The sequence below is a fragment of the Siphateles boraxobius genome, unplaced genomic scaffold, assembly GCF_051911475.1.
Source record: "Siphateles boraxobius isolate OS27281-9 unplaced genomic scaffold, OSU_SipBor_1 25, whole genome shotgun sequence".
NCBI lineage: Eukaryota > Metazoa > Chordata > Actinopteri > Cypriniformes > Leuciscidae > Siphateles > Siphateles boraxobius.
In genome coordinates, this window is record NW_027508866.1 from 5,869,105 (window position 1) to 5,890,159 (window position 21,055).

The 21,055-nt window shown below is 36.7% G+C and overlaps 2 protein-coding genes across 5 annotated transcripts; both read left to right on the top strand.

The window, feature by feature from the left end:
* The first annotated feature begins 247 nt into the window (after positions 1-247).
* Positions 248-3,740, top strand: hmgb1a (high mobility group box 1a). 4 transcript variants are annotated; one of them, XM_077242196.1, is made up of 5 exons: positions 248-365; positions 2,115-2,275; positions 2,357-2,502; positions 2,590-2,764; positions 2,844-3,740. In XM_077242196.1, exons 2-5 carry the CDS (start codon positions 2,129-2,131, stop codon positions 2,988-2,990), a joined length of 615 nt encoding a protein of 204 aa, XP_077098311.1. In that variant the 5' UTR covers positions 248-365; positions 2,115-2,128; the 3' UTR covers positions 2,991-3,740. The 4 variants fall into 4 exon arrangements, with proteins under 4 accessions (XP_077098311.1, XP_077098312.1, XP_077098313.1 ...); XM_077242197.1 differs by having other exon boundaries at positions 337-399; XM_077242198.1 differs by lacking the exon at positions 248-365 and adding an exon at positions 684-1,052.
* Positions 3,741-6,724: 2,984 nt separating this feature from the next.
* Positions 6,725-19,154, top strand: katnal1 (katanin p60 subunit A-like 1). Its single transcript, XM_077242192.1, has 11 exons — positions 6,725-6,830; positions 8,296-8,566; positions 8,709-8,869; positions 11,597-11,759; positions 12,168-12,295; positions 13,728-13,833; positions 14,211-14,369; positions 15,450-15,576; positions 15,658-15,792; positions 16,890-17,016; positions 18,530-19,154. The coding sequence occupies exons 2-11, from the start codon at positions 8,405-8,407 to the stop codon at positions 18,726-18,728; spliced, it is 1,467 nt and encodes a 488-aa protein (XP_077098307.1). The 5' UTR covers positions 6,725-6,830; positions 8,296-8,404; the 3' UTR covers positions 18,729-19,154.
* The last annotated feature ends 1,901 nt before the right edge of the window (positions 19,155-21,055 follow it).

Consider the following 21,055-nt stretch of genomic DNA (forward strand, 5'->3'; position numbering starts at 1 on the left):
CTCACTCTTTCATTCAACAATCCGCGCGCAACACATAGAACACAGTACTACTACAGCCAACATAGTACACACAGCCTTTGCTTTAGCTGAGACAAGAAACACACACATACACTCCGTATTTTGTATTAACCCGCCATTTATAACACTCGTGACGTTTCACAAAAGGCAGCCAATCGCAGGCCGGCTGTTATTAGGACAATGGAAAGCGCTCAGCCAATCGCAGGAATGTTCGTCGTGGCGACAGCCAATGGAATGGAAGCCCTATTGAGAGTAATGCTAGAGGGTTGAGAGACCAGACTACTGCGTAGCGCTATTACATCCACATACAGCCATTGCAGTACATTCACTATCCAGACAAGACAGTGGTAAGTGTCAAGCTTAGACATTTCAAAGTGTGAGGTAAGTACAAAAATTGCGAGAAAAGGTCAGGAAACTATACAGAATTTAAATTTACCTTGTAAAAAAGATATTTTATTGGTGAGGGGATTTTTATGAAACGTTAAAAAATATGGTATTATCCCCTCAGAATAGAATAACCGTTTTTATTTCATTTGTCTTGATGTAACTGTTACACCTTTAAAAAATGACGGAAAATAGTCGGTTTTATTCGAAGGTTGAAATACTGAAAATATGGGGGTAAAATATAATATTTTCAGACTATTCGAAATGCAACGTTAAGCGGACAACTCGGTGACAGATTTGCGTACAAACAAGGTATGTGGACGTTGATAGTGCTGCAAGCAGCCATTGCAGCGCTTTATAAGGGATGTCTGTCAGAAGGAGACATTGAACTATGAGAAATGATAAGAAAGAAAAAAAACTGACTGGCGAAAAAATTAAAGCCTAACGCCATTCTTATGTATATGGATTTGTACGCTCGGTGATATTGAAATGACAGAGATACGGGCGGAAAAAAATTACCTCAGAAGCTGCGCTTTACTGTAATGGCTGACTGTACTCGCATAGGAAACAAGGCAAAGCCATGGAGCCATAGACAGGCGCAGTTCGCTTCAACTTTTTCAAATCGTGTTTTCTACCCCGCCAAGCTCAAGGTATGCGTATTTTTAGGCGGAAAATAAAAATTCAATCTTTCGTCGTTCCAACCCTGATATTTTGATATTTTTCCGTGCGTGAGAAGGGTGTTAAATTGAGAGTTGAAGTGAGGTAGGTAATGCGGTCGCGCGGCTCCCCCTTATTGCAAAGCTGTGTAATGGCTGAGCGCTGACACAAAGAGAAGGAGCCATATTCTCAGTGTTAGTGCATGAAGACAAGCAGCCATTGCGAGCCCACTGCAACTCTGCACAGCACAGACCCACTGTATTACTGTACACCAGGCAAATGCATTGGGCTTTTTGCGAAGGAAACAAATTTCGGTCAGGAAAATGACCCGCTCCGTTTGTTTGTCGAGTCCAAAAGCGAGCAGGAAGGCGGGTGGAGACATTTTAGTGGGACTTTCTTTCATGAAGACGGCTTTCTCACAAAATGGAAGAAGAAATATTGCCGTCGTTGTTGACCTCCTTTCCTTCAGCTAGACAAGAGTATGCGCCATTGCTATTTCAACGGTACATAGAGCGAAATGGGCTCTTTTCAACGGAGAACATGGCAAAAGTGAACTTGAATATTAAGAAATTTTACGAGTTTTTCGATGTCTCGCGTACGTTGGCACATTTAATAACTTTAAACAACTTGCTTATTTTTGCAGTTTTAACCCTTTTTTTAACTTTGAAAAAATAAGGTTTTGGAAAGTGAGTATTTATAACAACTTTTCAAATGTTTCAAAGTGCACACAAGACTTTATTTTTAAACGGAATAAACTGGAAGGGATCATGTTTACATCTTAAATCGTCAAAAACCCGCGAAGAAAAACTGCGCTCCTTGCAGATGCTAAATAGCCTACTAGAAAAAAAATAACTAGTTAAAATATGTTCATGTTTTCATGTCAAGAGAACAATTTCTCTATCAAATTAATTTTTAAGAGCACAGGGCTACACATGTAAATAGGATATTAAGGGAGTAAAATTTAATACCAAGTAGATTTTTGATGTGCATGTAAAAATATATATATATGAATTTGAATTTAATTTTAATTAATTTTTTTTTTTTTATCAATTCAGGAGATTTAGCCAAGATGGGTAAGGATCCAACAAAACCAAGAGGCAAAATGTCCTCGTACGCATACTTTGTCCAGACCTGCCGAGAAGAGCATAAGAAGAAACACCCTGAGGCATCGGTCAACTTCTCTGAGTTTTCCAAAAAGTGCTCTGAGCGATGGAAGGTAAGTCACACCTTTCATTTACATTGTGTTAATGCCATTTCCCTTTCTTTCCAACAATGATTTGTTTTCATCCCTTCTCAGACTATGTCAGCTAAGGAAAAAGGGAAGTTTGAAGATATGGCCAAACTTGACAAGGTACGTTACGAGAGGGAGATGAAGAATTACATTCCACCCAAAGGCGAGAAGAAAAAGAGGTTTAAAGACCCCAATGCTCCCAAGAGACCCCCGTAAGCATCTTGCTTGTTCATTAAGATGCATTGACATTTGTGAAGCATTCAAAGTTATACATTTTTTAATCCTCTGTTCTATCAAAGGTCAGCATTCTTCATTTTCTGCGCCGAGTTCCGACCCAAGGTAAAAGAAGATACCCCTGGTCTGTCTATTGGAGATGTGGCAAAGAAACTGGGTGAGATGTGGAACAAAACAGCATCTGAGGATAAGCAACCATATGAAAAGAAGGCCGCCAAGCTGAAGGAGAAGTATGAGAAGGTGAGAAAAGATGCCATGCCTAATCAGCATCATAGTAGAAAAAAAACAATGTTAACCAAACATCTCATATTCCTTTTAGGACATTGCCGCCTATCGCTCTAAAGGCAAAGTGGGAGGCGCCACAGCCAAAGCCCCTTCCAAGCCGGACAAGGTTAACGATGATGATGACGACGACGACGATGATGAGGATGATGACGATGATGATGACGACGACGATGACGAGTAGATAAATGACGTTTAGAGCCTAGCTTGTTGTCTATAAAGCATTTAACCCCCCTGTACACTTTATTGAGGCCATAAAATGGGTAAATGAAAAATAAAAAACCTGAAAAGCAAAAAAAAAAAAGAAATAAGGCTGTGTATATGATATGTTTTTAAGCTGTACAGTTTCTTTTTTTTTTTCTTTTTTGTATAGTTAACACTACAGAAGTGTCATCTGTGTTTGTCCAAATGCCCCAAACATGAATTTAGTTCTTAGTTTAATTTCTTAAAGATGGTTCCAACACCACTATCCTTACCTGGTACAGTAAAAAAGAAAAGTTGTAAAATTGTCTTGGGGTCAGTGGAGTTTTAGATGTGCACAGCACACAACCTAGTTTCATGTGAGGTTGTAGTTCATATCTTAATGTACTTTTGTTTGTTTACTCTTTTTCCAGATCAAATATTATCATCATTAGTAAATGGCCGTATCAAAGTTATTTTACTGTATTTTGAATACCACTGTAATTGCAGAAATGATTTAAAAAAATTATTGTTTTGTTCTGGTATGCTTCTGACATCAATAAACTTTTTCTTTTTTTTTAAAGAATTTTCCCTATTTTTCTTCATAGAATCGGATTACCATCTAATTACCACCAATTGTGATAAAAAGCTTAAAGGCATTTGGAGCTCATTTTTGTCGAACTTAAAATGTAAGTGGATTTATTTCAAATAAATTTTAATAAACTTGGATATAGATGATTTTTTTCTATTTAAAGGGGCTGATGAGTTTTATTGGTTTGTCATGTCTAGTCTTGTTCATGTCAAAAATTTGATTATTTATGTAAATGCATTAACAGAAGACTATCATGTACTAATATTAAATACCTTTAACCGTACCAAAATTTAAAGCTATTACTGAAGACAGTGGTTTCAAGCTCAAATATCTTCATATTTTTATATTGATTTCCTCATTTGATCATGTTGATAGTTTTATTAGTGCAGGAGATTTGAATGTATGTTACAGTACACCAACCAGTGAGTGTTTTGAGGCCTTCATGTTTTTCTTGACAAACACAGAGGCTTAAAAAGAACACATGAACGCATCACCAGATGAAAATCTCGATTAATCCGCGCCAACTGCTGTTCATCTGGTTAAACTGCATATAATGGCGGTATACAGCGTCATCGTATGATTATTTTGTGGTACTGTCATATGTGTATTCAGGGCATGACACTTCCATCAGATTATTATAGAGATCAGCAGCTCTACATTCATGCTTTTCATTGCCTTATTATTGAGCTTGTGTTTTCAGTGGTTAATATGCAGCCGTCTCTCTGCGGGATGGACTTTATTTAGTTTTTTATTCTTTGACATGACAAAAAACGTAGTATGTTTTTGGAAAGTCTATGATGTAGACAACTAAACAGCAGAGAAAACTTTTCAACAACCTTTCTCATTATCATGAATTGTTCATCTCTATTAACTGGTATGTTACAGAAGAGACTGGGGCTAGTTGTCACATTTTTTACTCCACTGGATATTTATCATGATTTTTTTCCCCCTTCCTTCATCTTGGCTACAAAAACAGTAACATGGTTAACATTTATGTAATAACCCACGTAAAAAATAGAGGTAAATAGAAATTTAACGCAAACTCATATTGTTACCGTTACTTTATAACCCGTGGTGATGCCAAGCGACCAAAAAGACAAAAGTTTTAATAGATAAATAAATAGTGTACTGTTTGCTACATGATTCCCATTATTTCATGATTTCTAGCATTTGTAATTTGTACAGGCTTTACATTTTTATCTTAATGTTGTAATTAGCAATTAATTTACCTGTGAAGCAGATTTTTTACGTGACAGCATTAATAAAAGTTTCTAATGGGCGGTGCCGGTCCTAGACTTCTGTGAGCCCTAAGCAAAACTTTGTAATTAAATGACAAAGGCAGATGCAGGTTTATTGGCAGCTGTCACTTTAAGACCAAATGCACAGATCTAATACAATGACAAGCATTTGATTACTTTCCCAACTGTTTATGTTCACTTAAAGTTAAAGTTTAGTTTATTGCCATTTGCACAGGTACGTTACAGCACAGATACATTTGGAAATCGTGTGCGTTTCTCAGAGTCAGCTTTTAAATTAAAAACAAAAATTATTTTAAAGAAGAGCAGAGAACAACAAAACATTAAAAAAAATGCAAAAAAAGAGAGGCTGTGTATAAATAACATTTCTAATTTAAATAAATACACATTGTAAAAGGTAAAATAAATTAATAATATTGCACATTGTAGAAACTCTAAATAAAGTACTATTGCACAAGTCATTACAATGATAATGTTAATGCACCTGGATTAAAAACATGGAATTAATACTTTTTGCCCTCCTCAATGTCCTGTGCCACAAACCTAACAGTGGCTGGAAAGAAGCTATTAAATAGACGGGCCTTGATACTCACAGGCCTGCGGTGTCTGAGATTATCACCTGTGTCCACTCACTTAAACAAAGCATAAACTGGGTTGTGTTTGTCCCTAAGGATGCTCTGTGCTTTCCTCCTGCAGCGCTGGGTTATATAGTCTCTATGGAGGGGAGGTTAGAGCCGATAACCCTCTCTGCAGTTTTTATGACCCGTTGCAGCGATTTCCTCTCTGTTGCCGACCACACTGTAATACCGCTGGTGAGGAGGCTCTCAACAAGGCCTCTGTAGACATGGGTAAGGGGTTGACCTCTGCTGAGCTCTTTTACACAGTGTTTTTAGCCCAGCTGAGGTTTTCTGAAACATGAAGTCCTAAAAACGTATAACTATCAGTCCGCTCCGTCTCAATCCCCTTGATGGTGAGAGGCTGTAGGACGGGAGCTCTCCTCCGAAAGTCCAGAATGAGTTCCTTGGTTTTGTCAATGTTAAGAACAAGATCTTCGTCCTCCCCATAGACGGTGATCTTGTGGACCCTATCCCTGTATGAGGACTCATCACCCCCTCTGATGAGGCTCATTCACTTAAGACATAGAATTTGTACATATTTTTGTGTGTATTTGTAAATAAGCACACGCCCGAAGCCCAAAGTAGGCTAGCCTTATACTTGTACGTGTTTCTCCGTCTCAGATCGAGCCAGTCTGGGGAACAGCCTCTTTCACAGCTCAATACTCTTTTAACTCTTTTTATTATTATTACTTTTTAGTCGAGCACTTCCGGCAGGAGACTGTAGGCCCTATATTACAACAGTCACGTTGCATGATTAGAATGATTTGAACTACGTAGGAAGGGAGACATTGCTCTGCTTTAAAGGAAAAGAAAGAAATGCGGCATCATGTTTTCATAATCATTTGAAGCCAAAAAAAACAACAACTAAAATTAAATTGCTCGCTCAGCCTTAGTCATTAAATCATCGTTGAGAGAAAGGGGGCCCCTGGTGGTTCTGGGGCCCTACGCAAGTTCTGCTGCATCTCTGCATAAGCCAATCCTAATAGGGGCCACCATTCAAATGAATGCACGGCACAGACTAACTGTGTGTAAGATTCCAATAAAATTACTATGTAATTAATCCCTCACAAATACATCTCTCAGTGAGTAAACTGTCTGTGTATATTATGGTAGACTACACAACATTATAATATTATTTTCAGATTAAGATCCTAACAATCCTGGATCAAGTCAAACAGTCATAACGGTAAAGTCCTGATAACAGTAACCCACGTACGAAGAACGGGCCACCGGTTTATCAGGCTGTTTGAGTTGTATTTGCCGAGGCCCCGCCTACAACACATGCACTCGTTCATTAGTCAGCGTCTTTCCGCGGCCATGGCAACATCAGTGGGCAACGGACTGTGGACCGCTCGAGCGTAAAAGTGCCTCGAATAAAGGTAAGACATTTACTCATTCCCATGCAAACGTAGAATTAAATGTAGAACATATCTGTCATATCGCATGTCCTTAGAAGGAATCATAAACTAACAAATGGACTTCGTATTTTGTTTCCTTGCAAATCCTTTTTGTTACCAATGGCCTACATCTTAAGCATCTTGCACTGTTGCCTTATGGGTAATGTAGTTCCGTGTTGCAGTTTTCGCCATTTGTCTGTAGTTTTAGGCAAACGGAAAACAACTACAAGTCCCTTGCAAAGGAATATGTAAAGGCCTGGCGTTCGAGCTGTTTTTACATACAAACGATTTGATCAATTTGATTTTATTGATAAAAAATGATTGAATGTAATCATTCATAGTCGACTGTAGGTTTATTTGAAAAAAAGAAAAAGAAAAGTACATTTTCAAGTGTCCCGAACGGTATTTATTATGTGCTTTTACGTCATGTGTCCAACGAACGAAATTGTCTTATTTTTGACTGTCACTGGGTGGTCAGTGCAAATGTTAATAAACCAAAGTGTAGTACATCAGTAGTAGTCACTGCAGCTTTGCTTACAAACCCGTAGAGAAATCTTGTGATTGTTATCAGTGAATAAAGATTCAGTCACTGCGTTTTAACCCGATGCTATCATTTTACTTCATATTTATAACCTGATTTGGTTGGTCCCAGTTTTCTACAGAGAGCAAGAAAAACATTTTACAGAGGCCGAATGGGAAAACCCATGAATAGACTAACATTGCAACCTTTAATATAAGATTTGTATATTAATAAGAAACTTTTGGACATCTAAAAGTAAAAGGCATCATGATTGATATATTAAATTTAAGTCTTTTCTTTTTTCTTTTTAAACAACCTTATAATTTTAAGAAAAAGAATATTTAGTTATTGGCACAATTTATCTACTACCATCAGCTTATGTCAGTATTTATATTGCATGGATGTTGCTTCTATAAATGTATAGTTAACTATTATCAGTCAAAAATTAAGTAAAATCTCAAGTAATTCTACAGAGAATGGTTTACACACTCTACATAAAAGTTTAGTACAGTATAGTAACAATTAGTTGAATTTGCTTGTTTTTTAATGTTATAACATTTCTTATTCTTACACCCACAAATCCAACTAATTCTATCTGAAAGTTTTGCTGTACAGATTCCCTGGAACATTTTACTCAAACAAAATAGTTTTGACACAAAGGTTGACTTCTAGCATAATAGTTCTTTAAATAGCTTTTGGGTTGTATATTGTTAAATATTTTAAACAAAATAAAATATGAGACCTGACTTTACACTCAGTGAGTCTGGAAATGTGCAGACTGCAGAGACATTTTAATGCTGCTCTAGATGATTTGCCAGAAAGTGATGTGCTGTACCCAACTTCACCCCTCTTCTGTTACTGTCATTATAAATGTTTGATTTGGCTCTGCATCATCTCATCAGATTCTCTGTTTTTTGACATGGTTAGGACTCATGGCCTTCAATCAACCGCACTCAAACCAGCTCCTCTAATGACGCCGTGAACTCCGGTCGCATTGAAGCGCTGAAGTAACTTTCAGTTTGATTTCTTTCTCATCATGAATCTGACAGAGATTTGTGACAATGCTAAGAAAGGAAGAGAATATGCACTATTGGGGAACTATGACTCGTCCATGGTGTACTACCAAGGTGTTATACAACAGATCCATAAGCACTGTTTGTCCCTCAGAGATCCTGCCCTGAAAGTCAAATGGCAACAAGTAAGGCTCTGATTTAATCTGATGTGTGTTCATGACCATTTATATTTGCTCGAACAGGTTTTAGCTAAAGAATATAGTTGTGTTGGTACAGTATATATGTAATCTGAAGGTATATATGTAATCCCCCCTCCCCCGAGCCCAGATTCGGCAGGAACTGGCAGAGGAATATGAGCAGGTGAAAAGCATTGTAAACACCCTGGAGAGTTTCAAGATGGACAAACCAGTTGATTTCCCCAACCCTTTGCCTGAAGAGAGCCCAAGGGACCCTGATGTCTGGCCTCCCCCCACCCCAGCGGAGCACAGGTACAATAGGGAGCTGATTACATAAAGCCCTGTGGAGTTCAGTCAGCTGGAGAGCTTGTCACATGTCTCCTCACACCTGCAAACTTGCCGTTTTCTTGGTCAATTGGGTCATTTACGTGAATCGTGTAGGCATTTTTCCTGCCGACAAAATTTTCGTTATTTCAAATGTAGGCGCGTTGCGTATGGTAAGCGCTCTCATAATCCGCCGGAGCCACCATAACGTAATGCAAGCGGAACGAAACTGCTCGTTATTGTGTTGTTGACGGACCGTTTCTTAGTTTGTCCACAGATCAGCAACATTCACCATGGATTTACTGTAGTAACACTAACTGCAACCATGGAAGTTTGGCAGGAATAGTAGGCTATAATGCCTTCAAGTAACATTATGTCGGGTTTTATTGACATTATGAATACAATTACTGCCCTCAAACTAATTTGATCTAAAATAAACCTTTGTTTATAACTACTATATTACATTTCATTTTTACCAAGGAGCTGTTTTGTTTTATAGGCTCCTAAGAAGAGTCAATTATAGCTCCAGAATTGCTCAAAGTAAAAAAAAATATCATACTTTATGATGTTAGTTTTAATTTAAAAAAAGAATTAAAAAAATGAAATCAAGGAAATAACCTAAAACCTGGTAAACAGTAATTTCTAACAACACAGGGCTATTTAGATAAACAATCTGGCGAGCATGTTGTTTTAGGCTAATACACCAACAGCACATTTCTGTTTAATAAAGCGCTCAGAAATGTGTCAGTTGGATATTAAAATCTCCAAATCTCGGCTGGGTATTGACCCAAATTTCCTGATTCAATTTCGATTCACAAGCTTGCGATTCCATTCCGATTTATATATATATATATATATATATATATATATATTATATTCACACACATTTCTTACCGTGTACATATTTGTATGAACATAAAAAAACTTCAACAACTATGACATAAACTGAACAAATTTCACATATATTTGATGAACAGAAATGTAATAATGAGTCCCTGAACATGGCATGTTCACACAGGTGATAAGGGACCCTGGGCATTTTTTTCATCTGGTGTTTTTCAGAGTCAGTAGAAAGGTTTCTTTATTTTCCTAAGTTATTGGAACTGCGACCTTAAAGGGTTAGTTCACTAAAAAATAAAAATGATTCCATAATTTACTCAACCTCAAGCCATCTTCCATCAACCCAAACACAATCAGAGTTATATTAAATAATATTCTGGCTATTCCAAGCTTTCATCCATCCATAATAAAAGTGATCCATACGGTTCCAGGGAGTTAATAAAGACTTTTTTAAGTAATGCGATGCATTTTTGTAAGAAAATATCCATATTTATAACTTTATAAAACTAAAGTCACTGACTTCTGGTAACTTGGGTCACTTGAGTCTTGCGTACTGCCGTTACCATTATTTATTTGGCTCTACCATTATTACAAGTGATTATCAAAATCTAAGGTACCATTCACTCCAATTATAAAGCTTGGAAGAGCCAGGATATTTTTTAATATAACTCCGATTGTGTTTGGCTGAAAGAAGAAAGTCATATACAACTTTGTAAAACATATTAAACATTGTTTAAACCTTAATTTTTTTTTGTGTTTATTTAAATCATTCATTTGAGTACAATCATATGGTATATTTCAGGTTGCATATAGTGCTCAATGCAATCACAAAGTGTCTTTATAAATACAGGTATGTGCAATTACCTAATGTGTTTTAAATATAGATTGTACTCCAGGTTTGTTCAATTGTTTCAAAGTATAACTTTTTTCTCTTTTACAACAGAAAATAAATTAAATAAAGAAATAAGGGCACAGAAACAAAAAATAAAATAAAAGGGTAACTATATACATCCAGGGAGAGAACATGTGTCCTAGTTAGATTCCATCCTTAACAACCTCAAATGACTTATTATTATAATCTCAAATGACTTATGATAATTATTATTACATACACAAGCAAACATATATTATTAACATATATATTATACATTAATCTTCATCTATTTAAGTATAGCAACAAAATCTCACCTTCTTTCTGATACATATTCAACCCATTTCCTCAATTTTTCCAGAAAAAGTTCTTTCTTCAAATTAACAAAAAAAGTTATCTTTTCCTTCATATAAATGTCAATGGTCACATCGATCCAGTCATCTAATGTTGGTCTCTATTGTTTTAACCATTTGCGTGTGATTGCCTTCTTACTGGCTGCCAAAAGCACACTCATCAGGTATTTTAAACCTTTTCTGATAAAGATATGTATTAGTTATTTCAATTTTCCAAAACATTTTTTAATAAACAGTATCCTGAATTTTTTTTTTTTCTGAGTTCAATATGCTGATTTGATGCAGAGATATATATTCAATAATATTTAATAAAATATTTTCTATTATCAGTGTTGAAAACGTTTGTGCTGCTTAATATTTTTGTGAAAACCAGGATTTTTTCAGGATTCTTTTTGTCCAATTTAATGGATTCTTGCTGATTAAAAGTATTAATTTCTGTCCAAAAAAATCTTACTGACCCCAATGAATGTGTTGAATGTTAGTGTAAATTATACACATGTATAAGTTATATTGGCTAAATCAGTTCAACTGATTGATATGATATAAATGAAGCACCAGAAACTCCAAACAAAATGCACTTACACAAATTTAGTGTATCTGTTTGCACTTGTGGTCACATGGACCTGATGATACGACTCTGTCTTGTTATAGGGGACCTGTCCAGGTGAAGAAGCCGGTCCCTGTATCAAAGCCTCAGAGGAAAGAGTCACCTGGGATGCAGCATCGCGGACCTGTGGGGAGGGGCCAGCCGAACGTCAAATCAGATAGACCGAACACCCGTGACGGCCGTGGAAATAAAGCTAAGGAGGATAAAGTAAGTTAACCAAACTATTTCACCGTGTCTAGATCGAACACGACCATTAATGGGTTTCATCGCGCCGCAACAACTAGAAGCTGTCTACACTGGATGCGACAAAGTGACCATTGCAAATCCATTTGTCCTTCTTATGAGAAGCATCACGAATGTTTGGAGTACATTATAAATAGAACAAGGCATCAATTTAATGTCTGGGATTTGTCGTGTCTCATCACTTATTATAATGGGCTCTACTGTCTTTTGTCGCGTCACATCGTGCCGTTCGTGTCCGGTGTAGACAGTGTTAGGCCTAATGTACAAGTTGAAGAAATGAGAATTGGTATTGTGGTTGATTTCTTTTCAGACTAGACCATTTAATTTTTCTTTGTAGCTATTATCATGTGTCGTATCTGCCTGTGTTTTCAGAGTAAGAAGTATTCCCAGGAGGGCGCTGCTGATGTGGAACAGAGGAAGTTTGATGGCACAGGCTATGACAGCGATTTGGTGGATGCACTGGAGAGAGATATTGTGTCCCGGAATCTCAATATCCACTGGTATTTTGCCATTTTACTACTAGTTTTACTTTTCAAGTACTTATGATCATACAGTTCACAAAATAAATGTTTTTTATGCAACTTTTATAGATCATTTGCTATCATTAAATTAACTTAAATCTTGATCTTTAATCTCACACTGGAGCCCAGCAAATCTCAACAATATATGATACATTTTGTGAGCGAACACAAAAGGTTTGTGAGCTATGGAGCCTAATACGTCACATATATATATATATATATATATATATATATGATCAATGAAATCTGACTTCCTTGCTTTTCCCTACCATGCAGTAAAATGAGACGCAACAACATTTTCTTTACATGCCGAAATTTCCCTTATTTGAATTGAAAAATTTGATTGAAATTTAAACTGTACAATTATCACAATTCTCTCAAATAATTGTAATTAGATCAAATAACCACGATCAGACAGTTAATAAATAACTGTTAACATTTAACCTATAACTGTTAAACACTACATACTAAAGTACAAAATGTGTCAATATGTCAATGCACTTTCGTTTGTCTTCGAAACACAAAATATATTTTAATGAAATCTGATAGTTTTCTGTCCCTCAATACACACTTTGATGCTTCAAAAGGTTCATAAAGAGATTGTAAAACCAATTCATATGAATTGTACGATTTAGTCCAAATTTTCTGAAGAGACACGATCACTTGACATGATGAACAGATTTAATTTAGGCTTTCATTCACATATAAACATTCATGAACTGACACATCAGATATGGTAAACGAAAGTTTGAGCTTCCGCAAGAACTAATGAAGTTTTTTCTCATGTTTCAAGCAAGTTAGGTTGAGCTTCTTTTTACATTCGCTGATCAAATAAAAGCCGAAATTAAATCTGTTCATCATTTAAAGTGATTGTGTCTCTTCAGAAAATTTGGAGTAAACCGCTCGATTCATATTAATTTTTTTTACAATCTCTTTATGAACATTTTGAAGCGACAAAGTGATGGTTGCTTAGCTGTCAATGGAGGGACAGGAATCTAACAGATTTCATAAAAAAAATCTTACTTTTTTTGTTTTCGAAGATAAACGGAAGTCTTACGGGTTTGGAACGACATGAGACTTTTTTTTTATTTCGTTTTTGGCTAGTTTGATTATCCGCTTAGCATCCAAAAAGAGGATTTCAGTTCGCTGTAGCACATTTCTTCAGATTCCAGTCCATTCTGCACATTTCTTTTATTAAAATCAGCCGAGAAAATGTTGAAAAAAGTTCAAGTTCCTTCTGGGCCTCGGCACTGGCTGTATAAATAGCGATGCGGTGAGTTTAGTTTTTGTACTTCTCCAGAGTGTAGTTGTTGTGTGTTGAGTCAGCGACAACTGTCAGTCACAGTGGCAGTTAGTGATTCAGGGCTGGACAGTGATTCAGGCAAGCTGTCATGTGTTACTGTTCCTGCAGGGATGACATAGCAGATCTGGAAGATGCCAAAAAGCTGCTGAGAGAGGCAGTGGTCCTGCCTATGTGGATGCCAGACTTCTTCAAGGGGATCCGCCGCCCGTGGAAGGTTAATATGTTAGATGACACCTGATGCCAGAGTTTGACATCTGAGTATACATGCATATGGATGCATAGTCTGTCATATTGTTTTTTGCCAAAATGTATGTCTATTTCTTGTGATGATAGTTTTTTAGTCCACCAGGGGGCGCTGCTATTTTAGTTTATTATTTAGGGCAGAGTGAACATTTTTCAACACAAGCTCTCATTAGTACTGTATCAATCGTCACATATCGGTCGATAGGTTTCTACTTCAGTTTGTTTTTCACGTACCATCTGGTCTACTGAAGTGTTTTTTTCCACAAACCATCAACTGCATCGTTGTTTTTATTAAAATATGTGCCCGTGTGAAGATGATACCAATGCTTGTTGTTCTTGAACTGTCAGGGGGTGCTGATGGTGGGGCCTCCGGGTACAGGGAAGACCATGCTGGCTAAAGCGGTTGCGACCGAATGTGGCACAACATTTTTCAATGTGTCGTCCTCCACGCTGACCTCAAAGTACAGGGGAGAGTCGGAGAAACTGGTGCGGCTCCTCTTTGAAATGGTGAGTGATCTCGAAGGAAGCAATGTAGACACTGTGATAGTGTTTGTCCATTGGCCGGCTAAAGACAGAATATAAAGAATACTTTCCAAACAACATCAAAAACGTAAACAGCGATTACATATAAAATCTACATGGATCGACAGTAGAGACCTGTATATTCTAACATAGGGACCAATTATATCAAACGCATTTTTGAAGTGTATTTACAGTGTCATGATATCTTTAGTATTATTTACAGGTACTTTTATAGCTAGTTAGACAACAGTACAGCAAAAAAGATTAGTTGGTTAGTTAGTTAGTTAATTCTAGAAAAAAAAACTATTTGAAAAAATCAATTTCAGTGGTCAAATATTGCTTCTTTAAAAATATTTTGAAAATCCTGATTCTGATTGTGACCCACTTTACAACAAAACTTCCTGAAATTAATTAAAGGGGATATAACACACAGTTTTTGCCAATCTCAGGTTAATATTGAGGTCCTATAGAGTAGTATTGCCACCTTCATGTCTCCGAAGAGTCTTCAGTTTTATCAGTTTTATAAAACACCGATACGCTGTACCGATACTTTCCGAAAACAGTCGAGCTCCTGGAGGCGTGTCGTGGGCGGAGCTATAAAGAGTCACGCACAATACATCATCGCATTATCCCTGGATAACACACTGATTTCGTGGTCTAAAAACAAATTGACAGCGCTGCCGACGGCTTCCGTTCCGTAACCCGAACGAAGCACGTTGATGTGCGTGCTCTTGCTCTCGCTCTGGTTGATGTGTGCACGCGCTCCTCCAGGAGAAGTGCCCATACACGGAATTCCTAGTCATAAAGGGCCATACTGTGGGGGAAAAACGTTCCAAAACTTATACGAATCCTGAAGTAGTGTATTTGGCACAGAAATTCTCCGTCATACGTCCAACTAGTCTTTTTTAAACTTTGGCCATGAGAATCAAACTCTTTAACAGTGTAAATAAGACAGAATGCATGAAATAAAAGCATTAGACATCCCCTTTAAGTACATGCATGATAACATGATAATACAATATCTGATAATCAAAAATGTTGTTGTCTTAATTTTTGTTTTAACAGGCTCGTTTTTATGCTCCCACAACAATTTTTATTGATGAGATCGACTCTATTTGCGGGAGGCGGGGCACCTCAGATGAACATGAGGCCAGTCGCAGAGTGAAGTCCGAATTACTTGTGCAGATGGATGGTGAGTTTTGTGTAGTAAACCACTTTGTTATGATTGAATAATGCAGCCGTATTTTAACGCCCACCCGTGTAATGGCATCAGGTGTAGGAGGTGCTCAAGAGAGTGACGATCCCTCTAAAATGGTAATGGTCCTGGCTGCCACTAACTTCCCCTGGGACATTGATGAGGCTCTAAGGAGACGACTGGAGAAGAGGATCTACATTCCACTGCCCACTGGTAATGTAACACCCTCACACACAAACGCCCATCGACAGGACAACATTCTCCAGGCAGTCACGGCTCCTCTGATTTCTCCATGCATCTCACCCACTCATAAATGAACCTGCCTGAGTAATTTCTATCCATTCACACTGTGCTGTGTAGTTCAGTTAGTTAGTCATTACTCATGAGCTTTCATTGTCTGATTCAACTCTTTTGTTATAGTTAAAGGGCCTGGATTTTAGAATTTCAAATATATTGGGAGACAAAAATGTCATATTTCAAAAAGGTCATATTTCTCCCTGAAACCAAAAGGACAAAATTAGAAATTGTATAAATAAAATTGAGATTATTTTTTTTAGGATTTTTGAAACTGGCATTTGTCATGACACTTAAAAACATTTCGAAATATGTAATAATAGTCATTTTAAATCCGCAATGAAAATCCAAAAATTAAAAAAAATATATATATATTTACCAAATTCTACTGAAAATAATTCGTACCTGATTATAAGGATCACTGGATCAATATTGCATTGGTGAGAGAGAAATAATTGGTCAGATAAGTCACATTTTATTAATTTTCAGAAATAATGTAAAATAACAGTAAATAAAACAAAACATTTACAGACATTATAAACATGTATTAGTTCTCCTCACTCCACAAATCCTTTCAATTTAATGGTATTCACAAAACAGGAATGAGAAATATAAGTATAAAACAAACATAAATTATTGTTGAATTAATTGTAAACGACATTTATTAAAGGCAAACTAAAAGTACCAGTATGTGGGGAAACGCGCTATACAAATAAACTTGGGCTCACATACCACTGTCATTCAGCTGGAATCCAAATGTATTGGCTTTGTTTTGCTTTACTTTAAGTCGCTTTGGAATACAAGTCTCAGCATGTTTCAGATTATTAAAAAAAGTGATTTATATTCCAGGAAATATGGTACTCGAAATAATATGGTAGTATTAATAAACACAACACACTTTTTTTTTTCAAAACAGGAGAACAATACATTTAAAAAAAAAATAAAAGTAAACAAAGCATAATAATTTTTTTTAATAAAAAACATGACTTTCATCAAACCATTTCTGAACTCCACAGCTGAAGGACGGGCAGAACTGTTAAAGATCAACCTACGGGAAGTTGAAGTGGAATCTGACGTGGATCTCACCCTCATCGCTGAGAAAATTGAGGGTTATTCAGGAGCTGACATCACCAACGTCTGCAGGTACAGTATGTTTTCAGGATTACAGATAACACCTTGTCCAAACTGAATGCTTCAAGCATCATGTCATTTCTCTGCCCTCGGTAAAAATGTAGTACAGTGCAAAGCGACAAAATCACAGCCAAACAGACTCGAGCTCAACCGTGGCTGCCTGGGGCCCTTTATTATATTCTCCATTCATTTTTCCTTCAGCACTGCAGAAAATTCCTGAATAGAAGAGTTATCTTGAACCAAACCAACCAGGTCCAGCTGCTTCAGCTAAAAGTGTTTTAAGAGGGACTAATCTCAAATAGCACTGAAAAAGATTTAATCAATTCAGTCTGGGTTTATATGTTTTGTATTTGCATATTAAGGGGTGAGAGAAAGTATTTTAATTTATTTTATTATATATATATATATAATAAGGCCATATTATACCCTTATACAAAGTTCTGATTTTGTTTTAATGGTCTACTAGAAGTGTTTTTTTAACATTCAAGCATGAAAACCTATTTATTTTTCAAATATTTACATTATCACAGTAATGTAACTTGCTGATTAGCTACCACAGTATGATGCATTGTTGGAAAAAACGAACCAACTAGTCACCTAAGACTGTAGTAACATGCTCGCACCTCTGTCCTTTGAACCACATTGGTTCAATAATACAGGACTGTTGTTAATCATGTCGAGCGCAGTTGGAGGAGTAATGCTGTAATGAACGTGGCACTAAATGGCCTGGTTTCACAGACAGGGCTTAGATTAAATCAGGATTAGGCCTTAGATAAATTAGGACATTTAAGCAGCTTTTATAAACGTCCCTTAGAAAAAAACATGGTGTGCATCTTGAAACAAAACAATGGCACTGTCATGTCAGTGCAAGTTCAAACAGATCAAACATGCATTTTAGTCTGGGACTAGCTTAAGCCTTGTGTGTAAAACCGGGGGAATGACTACTTCACTGGGTTCCCTCATGCATCATACACCGGGGATCCCTTGTGCATTTACGCCACTCTTAAAAAAAAACGCACTAATTGTTGACATGCTAAAATATATAGACTGAAACGTGTATATATATTCAAATTGAATTAACGATATAGAATGCTCTGCATGTTAGCCTTATTGTGCCCAAGAGTCTTTGTGTCTATTAAAGTCCACATCATTCTAACAAGCAGTGTTGGGTGTAACTCATTACTATGTAATTATTACTGTAATTCAATTTATTTTCCCTTGAAAAAGTAAAGTATGGGATTACTCTCATTTTTTTGTAATTTAATTACAGCTACTTTGATGTAATTGCATTAAATACTGTATAGACAATAGAACAATTCTATAAAAAACAAAAGTGGATTTAACATCAACATTTCTAATGTTAAAATGTTTGGTTTTAATGTAACCTTCTCCTTTTAAATACTTTAGTCAGTTCAACTAAAGAAAGTTGAAAATTTAAAAAAAGCATAATAGGTCCTCTTTAAATGAAGCTGTGTAAGCTCTAAACATGTTGATGTGACTGATGGACTTGTGTTTGTTCTCTCAGAGATGCATCAATGATGGCCATGCGAAGGAGGATCCAGGGTCTGAGTCCGGAGGAGATCCGTGCTCTTTCTAAAGATGAGCTGCAGATGCCAGTCACCATGGAGGACTTTGAGCTTACACTCAAAAAGATCTCAAAATCCGTCTCGGCGTCAGACCTGGAGAAGTATGAGTCCTGGATGTCCGAGTTTGGGTCTGTGTAAAAGACAAGTGTGAATGTGGGAGAGCACATTGTGGACCAATACTTGAAAAAAGGCACGGTTTTATGTTTCAAGACATTTTAATATTCAAATATGCTTCTGAAAACGAGTTAAACCAGTGTTCAGATGTGTTTGGATCGAGAAGAGTTGCATAAATGCACTACCGGTCTGTGTATGGCACTGAGCCACTTTTATTTGTTTCTAGCATCTCAGTTTCATGTCAGAACAGATGGAAATCACATGAGTTGCTAATGATGTGTTTTAAGTTGAAAAAACTGAAAATTATACGTGAAGGGAGACCAGCATAATCCTGGTACAGTACTGGATGTTTTTTAAATGTTTAATAGTGTGTAGATACTCATAGGTGCTGTGTACTTTTATTTGCTTTACTTCATAGTTCCAATAAAAGTAACATTTATTCTCCACCTATTACATATGTTTTGGCCAGAAACAATCAAAATGTACCTTATTTACTTTCTCAGTACTCGTTTTAATTATAGACCTTTTGCGCCAGAGAAATTTTGTGTTTGAACTTGTTTATGGCATCGCTGTCGAAGAGTAATAACCTGGTGAAGTGGATATACCTACGGTATTGTAAAGTTAACAAAAGTTATCATGAGCATTTTAGTGTTTGAAGCGGATGTCATAACAAATGCATTCGACCGGAAAGATTTTAAAACGATCATCTTTTTCATGAATCCGTAAGATCTTACCTTCATGCTGTGGAAATACAAACCAGACGACAGAACTCAACGAGCGCAGTGCTGAAAAGGGGCGGGGCTACATAAGGTCTATAGCACTGAAAAAATTGATGTAGAGTTTACTTTGAAACAATTTTCACTGTACATTTTACAAATAAAATATAAAAAATCCTCAATTGAATTAAATGTAAAATTTTGAAGTAGAAAGAATGAAATAGTATAATCTTTTTTTCTGTTTTACAGTGTGTACATGATTTATCAGTGCATGTCATACAAGAGAGAAATTTTTGTCTTCATAATCTTTCATCAGAATACAATAACTTGCTCCAGCTCTGAAACTACTTTCTTTTCGGCTGATGTCGCCAAGAATGTGCAGGCTATTAGATCATTTAAACGGTTAATTCAAACTCCACTCACTTTTTGTGATCGTATCAATTTCTGGTGGATAAAATCTCACCCCGCATTATGTGTCTCCTGTTTCACTGAGAAATATACTTACATCGCAGAATTACAATGGTTTGCACTTTAAATTCGGTATGAAACGAAAGTGTGATATTCTTTTCTTCCCTTTTGTGACGTATATCCAAGTGAAATGGCTTCTCGAGCAAGTAAAATGTTGGTCGGGACTTGATTTTGTCCATCGGGAATCGATTGGATCGTAGGATCTTTGTGGTTTGCTATTGCAAATGAATTTAAAAAAAAATCATAACGTGCACAAATTTATAATAAATAAAAAGACACAGAATCCCTTTCAAACCAACATTCTGTTGGCCATCGCAACGAATCAACGTGACCAACTTGAGCGAATCTTTCACCCTCATGCCAAATTCCAGATCGCATGAGTTCCTTTTTAAATTACTGGGTTTTGCCCGTGAAAATTCGCCAAGCAACAGTATTTGTGACCGGATCTTTACACATTACAAATTGGAAACATTGTCCAAAATGTCTAAAACAACAAATCCTTAATTAATACTCATTAATTATTGAATTAGATTACTTACAGAATTATAACTTCACAAGAGGCATTTACGCTTTGTAAGACTCCTTTACAGGCAGATCTGAATCCGTGATGGGCAATGAAGCTGTTCGTGTGTCCTACAGCAGCAGAAGGGTGTGACTCAGTGGTCAGGAGGGAGAAGATGACTGTTATGTGGGTGTGTGTTGTGTGGGTGTGGGCTGTGTGTGGAGTTTATTGTTTTCTGACTACTTCTGAGTTAATACGGTAACCATCATGTTGTGTTGTCAGCCCGAAGGGAAGTATTCATGATTGTTATGAAAGTATTTATGTTCTGCTTTTTTATTATTTATATAGAATTTATTTTTACATTTACATTTATTCATTTAGCTGACGCTTTAATCCAAAAGGACTTACAATTGCTATACATGTCAGAGATCGCACGCCTATGGAGCAACTAGGGGTTAAGTGTCTTGCTCAGGGACACATTGGTGTCTCACAGTGGATTCGAACCCGGGTCTCTCACTCCAAAGGCATGTGTCTTATCCATTGCGCCATCACCACCCCATAGAATTTATTATTAGAAAAGGCGTATGCAACAGACTTCATCTCTCTTCTAGCCTCATTTGACCTCAAACGGCTCATCACCACAGGTACTCACAAGTCAGGCAACC